This window comes from Furipterus horrens, unplaced genomic scaffold (genome assembly GCF_987537825.1).
Source record: "Furipterus horrens unplaced genomic scaffold, mFurHor1.1.pri manual_scaffold_13, whole genome shotgun sequence".
In the NCBI taxonomy this organism is placed as follows: domain Eukaryota; kingdom Metazoa; phylum Chordata; class Mammalia; order Chiroptera; family Furipteridae; genus Furipterus; species Furipterus horrens.
This window is the reverse complement of record NW_028327183.1, coordinates 37,702,472-37,710,332: the sequence shown is the minus strand read 5'-3', so window position 1 is coordinate 37,710,332 and position 7,861 is coordinate 37,702,472. Positions and strand designations below refer to the sequence as shown.

The 7,861-nt window shown below is 45.5% G+C and overlaps 1 protein-coding gene across 1 annotated transcript; it reads right to left on the bottom strand.

Annotated features, from left to right (window-relative positions):
- Positions 1–5,291: 5,291 nt before the first annotated feature.
- On the bottom strand, positions 5,292–7,490 carry LOC149994576 (disintegrin and metalloproteinase domain-containing protein 21-like). Its single transcript, XM_090259073.1, has one exon. The coding sequence runs from the start codon at positions 7,488–7,490 to the stop codon at positions 5,292–5,294; it is 2,199 nt and encodes a 732-aa protein (XP_090115199.1).
- Positions 7,491–7,861: the final 371 nt, after the last annotated feature.

The following is a 7,861-nucleotide window of genomic DNA, read 5'->3' as shown; positions in this document are numbered from 1 at the left end:
ATGTTGTATAAATTAATATGTGTGTTCTGTTTTCATAGTGCATAAGCCTATGATCTCATTACCTAAGTGATTGTCTGCACTTATAGGCCTCACTTAATCCTGTCTGCATCGCTGCCCCCTGAGAATCAATGGTTTGGCTGAACTAAGTGGCTGGGTTGGTGAAGAATGGGGTGGTCTGTGGGCTTCACTTTAAAATTGGTTTCTCTTTTTTGTCCTAATGGATTGGACAGAAAGAGCCCAGAGGTCTGAGATGAGGGAAACCTAAAATATTCCCCTCAGCCCAAACTAAGTATAGTGGACCAAAGGGTTTTGGACAGGTGTGACATGCCTTCACACCTTCCTCCAAAGAGCCTTTTTTCCCTTACTAATATGGAACATTGAAAAATTAATCCCCACCTTTTGTCATCGAGTTGTTATGAATTAAATGATGCCTTTTAGCTCTGTTGCCAAATCTGTTGCCTCCAGAATACAACAAGGATGCCAACCTGTTAAACTAAGCATGCTGTGGTCTGGGGACAGCCAGCTGACCTGGAGTCTGCAAGATCCTTCCCCATGTTGGAATGCCACCCTCCCCTCCACACCCCCATTCTTATTAGGGATTTCTGGACCCAAGGGTAGGTAGGATGATGGCCATTTCCAGCTTGAAGCAGCTAGAGGAGCACAAGACCTTCACCCATTGTCCTTTATAAGATTATAAAGGGTCTTAAGTCTGAGAGGGGGTAATTGTCATTTTTTAATGTTATAAAAAATTAATTAATTAACTAATTAATTAATAATTTTTAAAAAAGACTAATATAAGAAAGGGTGAAGCTGACCCATAGACATGAACTAAGGGGTGTGTGTGGGATTGCTGGGGGAGGGAGGGTGTTGGGCAGAGGATAGCAAAGGGGAAAGTTGGAACCATTATAACAATATAATCAATAAAATATACTTAAAAGAAAAACCAGGACACAAGGACTTTAGTAATAACCAAGGCAGTTTTTTATTCACAGATCTGCAACTCTGGGCACAGCCAAAAGCCAAATCAAAGGTGTGTGCTGACATATGGAGCAGGCTGCTTTTATCCTAATGTGAATGAAAACTTCCTCTTTCTCCTCTTTCCGTCCTTATCCATTTTTCATGCTGGATATTTCAGAGTTACAATTTAACGTGATTAGCTAAATTAACTGAGGGTGATAATTAACTGAGGGTGATCTGGTTATAGATATGTCTCCAGCTAGCCTTTGAAATTTCTCTAACTTCTTTACTGGGATGTCTAGCTACATTTTCCCATTTCCCTGTGTTTGGTGATGAATATCTCCCCTCTTTGATCTCAGAGGAAGGCATTTGTTTTGAGCTGCGAAATGTCTCTTCCTGACTTTTAAGTGTGCTAATACTGTTAACTCTGGCTCAGAGACTTTCTAACTCAAGATTACATTTGTCCTTTACTGCTAATTATTTTCTACTGGTTTGAGAGTCACCAGTTTTTCTGCCCCTTACACCACAAAGTGGGGACCACCCCTGTCCAGGCCCCTATGTGCTACACTCAGGTTCTCCATCCCTAACATGCACACAATGTCCTCACATGCCTCTTTCTTTCTGACTGGCACATCCCACCCCACGAGGGTTGTGATCATCCCTCAGGACCTCCACCCCCCAGGTCTCTGTCCTCTCTACCCCATGTTACCCTCTTGCTCCTCATATACTGGGTGAAGGTGTCAATGCACCTTAACAGAACCTGCTGTCACTTACTAACCTAGTTCTCTTTAAATCTGACCTAGACCCTGAGCTCCATGGGCTGGGGGCCCTACTCACTCTTCCTCTCTCCCCCCACACGACCAGTCACAGAGGGAGGTTAAAGAAGTATGTGCACATTCATATGTCACAATTGTATCCCCTTACATACACCGAACCTGTCTGTCCATCACGGACACCCTTGGTCCTTGCATTTGTGGGAATTTTTGGCTTTTAAATTCCATAAGATGTGCCTGTATTGCATGGAGGAAATATGTAATTTTAAATGTTAATGCAAAATAAAAATGTAAAATTTTTATTTTACATTAAATTGTAAAATACTTTCTTAAAATAGATTTTATTTCATTTTTTAGAGAGCATGGAAGAAAGGCAGAAAGAGAGGGAGGTAAACATCAATGTGCAAGAGGTTGCCCCTTGGACTTCCCGCCAAGATGGAGGCCTAGACTGACACGTTCCATCTCCCTCCACAACTAAGAAGAAATACAACTATTGCAAAACCAGAAATAACCAGAAGTTCCAGAAAGTAAAGCTACATGGAAGTCCAACATATAAAGTTATAAAGAAGTGGTGCCCTTTGGGACAGGTAGGAGGGGCAAAGCCAGGGCAGAGAGGTCAAGCTGTGCTGGTGGCAGCAACTGCAGCAATGGTGGTGGACCAGCGGTAAGCACAGACACCCAAGTTTAGGGGGAGGCGAGAAGCAGCTGGGGAGCAACTCTGACTGCAGACAAAACCCGTCAGTTGGCAATTCCAGTGCTGGGGAAGGCAGACCCCCATTGCCTCAGATTATGAGAAACAGAGAGGATGAGGACAGTTGAGGAGGCTCTTGGTCTCTCAGCAGAGAGTGAATGGCAGGAATCCATCTTTGACCCCCGCCCTCACACAAAACGCCACAGCGTCATGAGAGGCTTCTCCCGGTAGTGATGAGTGCATGGGGTTCCACCCCCTATAGTGTAGGAGGTGTGACAGCCCTGCCCAAGAAGCAAACGTAAACACAAAACTGTCGGGATGGCACAGATCACGATAGAGATCTCAATGACACAGCTGACCAGCCAGCAAATATCTAATTTAAGGGATCAGCAGATAGGAAATCTTTCTGATGCACAGTTCAGAGCTTTGCTTATAAAAGTGCTTACAGACCTAACAGCAGATCTTAAACAAGACAGGGAAGGAATGAAGGCTAGTCCTGCTGAAGTGAATGAAAACATATACAAAACTAGTGGTGAGGGAAAGAAAATCAGGGATGAAATCAACAAATTTGAACATAAGGAAGGAACAGTCAACCAGTGCAGAAAGAGGAAATGAAAAGTGAGGAAAATGAGGAGGCTCAGAAACCTATAGGACAGCTATAAGCCGGCCAACATCCGAATCATAGGGCTGCCAGAAGGTGATGAAGAACTAGGAATTTAAAAATTATGTGAAAAGATAATGAAGCAGAACTTTCCTAACTTGGGGAAGGAAATAGACTTACAGGTCCAGGAAGCACAGAGAGCTCCAAAAAAACTGCACTCAGAGAGAACCACACCAAGACACATTATAATCAAAATGTCAAAAATTAAAGATACAGAGAGAATCTTAAAGACAGCAAGAGAGATGAAGAGAATTACATACAAAGAGGTCCCAATAAGACTATCAGCTGACTTCTCAAAAGAAACTCTGCAGGCAAGAAGGGACTGGCAAGAAATATTCAAAGTAGTGGAAAGCAAAATTCTACAACCATGATTACTCTGTCCAGTGAAGCTGTCATTCAGAATAGAAGGGCAGAGAAAGTGCTTCTAGGACCAAGTAAAACTGAAGGAGTTCATCAGATCCAAAGCACTGTTATATGAAATGTTAAAGGGACTTGTTTAGGAGAAGGAGGATCAAAACTATGAATATTAAAATGAAAACTGTATCACAACAACCAACAACAGAAGCTAGGAAATTGAAACAAAGGCAGACTAAATAGGCAACGAGAATGGGAAAAGAATTACAGGTATAGGGAACATTTTGGGGGGAGGTCGGTGGGGTGAGTGAAGTGGGGAAAGGAATTGGGATGGTACAGCAATTAAGAAGCATAGTAGGAGGGAGTGGAGTAGATAGGAATATGTTCAGAAGAACTATGTGGACAACCAATGGGCATGGACTAAGGGGGTGGGGGACAACTGGAAGAAAGGGGGTCACTGGGTGGGGGGAACAAAGGGAAAAGAAACTGGAACAACTGTAATAGCATAAAAAATAAAGCATATAAAAGAAGAAAAAAGAAAGAAAAGAAAAAGGAAAAAAAAAAGAAAGAGTTTTAACTCAGTTAAGAAAAAAAAAATTGTATCATAACAACCAACAACAGAAGCTAGGGAATCAAAACAAAGGCAAACTAGGCAACGAGAGTGGGAAAAGAATTATAGGTTTGGGGAATATTTTGAGGGGAGGTCAGTTGGGAGGGGGAAGTGGGGAAAGGGAGAAGATGGTACAGGAATTAAGAAACAGTAGGAGGAAGTGGAGTAGATAGGAAGATCTTCAGAAGAACTATGTGCACAACCAATGGGCACGGACTAAGGGAGCGGGGGACAACTGGAAGAAGGGGGGTCACTGGGTGGAGGGGAACAAAGGGAAAAGAAATTGGGACAACTGTGACAGCATAATCAATAAAGCATTTCTTTTTTAAAAAAAGAGGTTGCCTCTTGCATGTCCCCCACTGGGGATCTGGCTCCCCAATCCCCTAACCCAGGCACATGCCCTGACCAGGAATCAAACCCAACTGGTGACTGTTGAATTCACAGGCTGGCATGCACCACACCAGTCAGGACTAAAATACTATTTTGTTGGAAACTTTTAGATACTGAGAGAGACTGGCCCTCTAGTACCACAGGCCTGTTGTCAGGATGGCACACGGCACTGACCTGGCTCAGCCTACACATGCTCTGCCCTTCTCTGAAAAGTGCAAGTGAAGAGAAGGGGCATGACCATGTGGGCTTCCTCAGAGGGCCAGAGGCACTGGATGCCACAGAATGATCACAGCCTCAACATGAGCAAGTGTGCTCTCCAGGGTGGCACCTGTGTCACTAGGTAGACAGTGGATCATGCTCTCATCCCATCACCCACAACCATGCCTTTGGGGAGCAGGCAAGGTTGGTTGGGAGGAGCACACTGTCGCCCTGAACCAGATTTGTTAGAAGAGAGGCTCTCTCCAGACTGCGAATGGCTTCAGTCCTCAGGAGCCCACTGCCTGCAGGGACCTGGCAAGAACTGTCCCTAAAAGAACCGGTAGCAACAGTCCCTAATCCTTGGACTGGTGGCCACAGGTCCAGATTAGCTGCTGACCAGGTCTCCTCTCCAGGCCAGAGTCTCAGCCCCGCAGAGGGCTCTGAAAGACTTACAAAAGCTGTAAAGACACCATCATGCAGTTTTCAAGCTTTATTTTGGAGAGCTAGTGGGAAAACACTCACGCCCCTCCGCCTCCCCCAATGAAGTACAGCAGGACCCTGTGCATGTGAAGAAATGTGAATTTCAGCTCCGCACTGGTTGTGATTTTTCACAGATGTTCTATATTGCCTGTAGTTGCACAGGGGTCAGAAAGCTGCTTAGTTTTCATCAACTGTCACTTCATTGACTGTAGTGGTCTTGACAGTTCGCACATTGGTGGCTACTCCGAAAAGGAGGGCAGCTAGGAAAGCATATATGCGCCCAAAGACCACCCTCAAATACACCATGGACAGATCACTTGGTGTCACTGACCGCATTCTTCTTGGAGGAGGCCCGCTGTTGACACTGCCTCCGACACCCTTCTGGATACACCGTGGAGGGTCCCAGCCTAAGTGGCAATGGCAGTTTCGTTTATTGTTGCAAATTCCTCTGAGGTTGCATTTTGAAGGATGACAGTCATAGTCTATGGCAGCCACAGAACCATTGCAAAAGCTGTTAACACAGAACTTTCCATTACCACATGGGGTACCAGGTCTCACATTACCAACATCAGTTGTTTCTGTCCCACGGTGTAAATCTACCCCAAAACACATGGACCCCCCTATCAGAGACTGATGGAATGCAACATGTTCTTGCAACCGAGGCAGATACGTGACATTTGTACACTGTAGGCGTCCACACTTAATATCAGTGTCAGCACACCTCAATATGCGGTAACTGTCACTTCTTACACACTGTCCAAATCGGTTTCCTTTTTTATTTATGCCGTAGCAGGCATCTGGACCGTTCAGCACACCTTTGCCAAAGATCTCCTTGCAGTGCATACTGCGGTCAGTACAATTTCCATGATAGCAGTAGCCATCTTCGGTACATGGGGTTCCATCTTGCAGATAAACATCTTCAGGGCACGTGAAGGTCTGACCGAGGCAGTACTCGGGAAGATCACATATATTTTGGATTGGCCTGCAGAGTGTTCCTGGGGGTGAGTAAGTACAGTTCGTGCAACACCTGCCTGTGTCACAAGCACTTCCAGGTGCAAAGCTGCAGTCATCTCTGCAGCAGGGGTTGCTATAACACTGCTTTAAGGACCCACAGTCACACTGCTCTCCCTCCTCCACCACAGAGTTTCCACATCGAGCAAACGTCAGGCTTTTATTGAAATAGTGGAATCCACTCTCGTAGATGCATTGTGATATATCATTATAAACTATATTCTGTACATCTTTCATGGAGCAGTTACTGAAGGCATCTGTGAACCCAGGGTACCTGTACATGATGCAGGTGGCCCTTCTCTGGCAAACACAAGTTTCTAAATCATAATACAGACCAAAACTTCTCCCAATTAATTGGCTGGCTATAATTGATAACAAGAAATAATGTCTTGACAGAACACCCAGCATGATGAGATTCCTATCTGAGCATAGGCCATATAGGACTGGAGTAAAACTAAGTTCATGGGGCCCATTTCTAATCATAATTAAGCTAGAATGTGGCAAAAGAGGAGGAAAAATGGTGGTTGCATAATTTTTATGAAATGGACTCCCTGGCACCGAATAGCTGTCCATGGAAGTTGGATCTCTCACATTATAAATGATTATGACGCTGATATAGTACCTTAGATCAAGACCCTGGAACATGGCGTCAATTAAACTGCCTAGACTTACCAGGAATTTGGCACATTTTGACACATTGTTGTACTGAGTATAAACTGAATTGGAACTCATGAGACAGCCTTTTATATTTCCTCTGTGGGATGAATAGAGCCTACTGCTGATCCTGTAGGCTGCACTGGCATTTGCTCGAGAGAACAGGGCATGTCTTTCTTCTTTGTACCCCAGTGTATATGTGGGTCCTGTTACATTGGTGTCTGCCACTATCTGAGAAACTACATGTTCAAACCTTTGGGAATCCTTGAGGGGTTTGATTTCATAGGCAAGGTCATCCAACTTCATAATACCTTTCAGGCCCCCATAGCACATGTCCACAGTGACCATGGACAGAGGAACCTCCTCCAGGTAGCCAAGGTAGTAACAGTTGAGAGGGACAAAGGGGTCATCCACCTGCAAGGCTCCCTGGTCATCCTGAGTCATCATCACCAGATATCGTGGCCAAAACAGTTTCTTTCGCCGCATGCGGATGACATGTCTCTGGCCTCCAAAACTCAGGCTATAGGAGAGCCAGCCTGGTGTCTGAAGGTCTTTGCCATGGTGCAATTCCTTTCTGGGAATCACCACCTCAGAGGATATGTAGCGCCAAGAGGGATGACCTTGAGGATGCTGGACTGGAGCCAGCACCATCCAGAGCCCAAGTAGCAAGAGGGGCATTCTCAGGGTGACCGAGCCCTCTGCCTGCCTCATGTCCCTGCTTGGGGACAACTGTCAGTGGGAATAGAGAAAGGGAGGATCCATAGTAAATCCAAGTCCCAACCATCTGCTGTGGCCACTTTCTCTGCCAAGGAGAGAGTGACAGAAAACCTACCTTGGGTGGGTCAGCTGAGGGGACTATGTAACAGTTACAGGGTGTGGCAGAGGGTGGGGCTGGACATGAATTTAGCTGGGAAGTCAGTGTGAACCCAGACACAAACCTCCCTGTGGGAGACACGAGTGCTGGGCTGCAGGTGGCGCTCAGAACACCAGGGGGTATCAGTGCCACTCTAGCGCATTCATGAGCACAAGGCAATCAGTGTCACTAGTGGGCCCTCAGAGCACAAGGAGACATCAGTGCCACC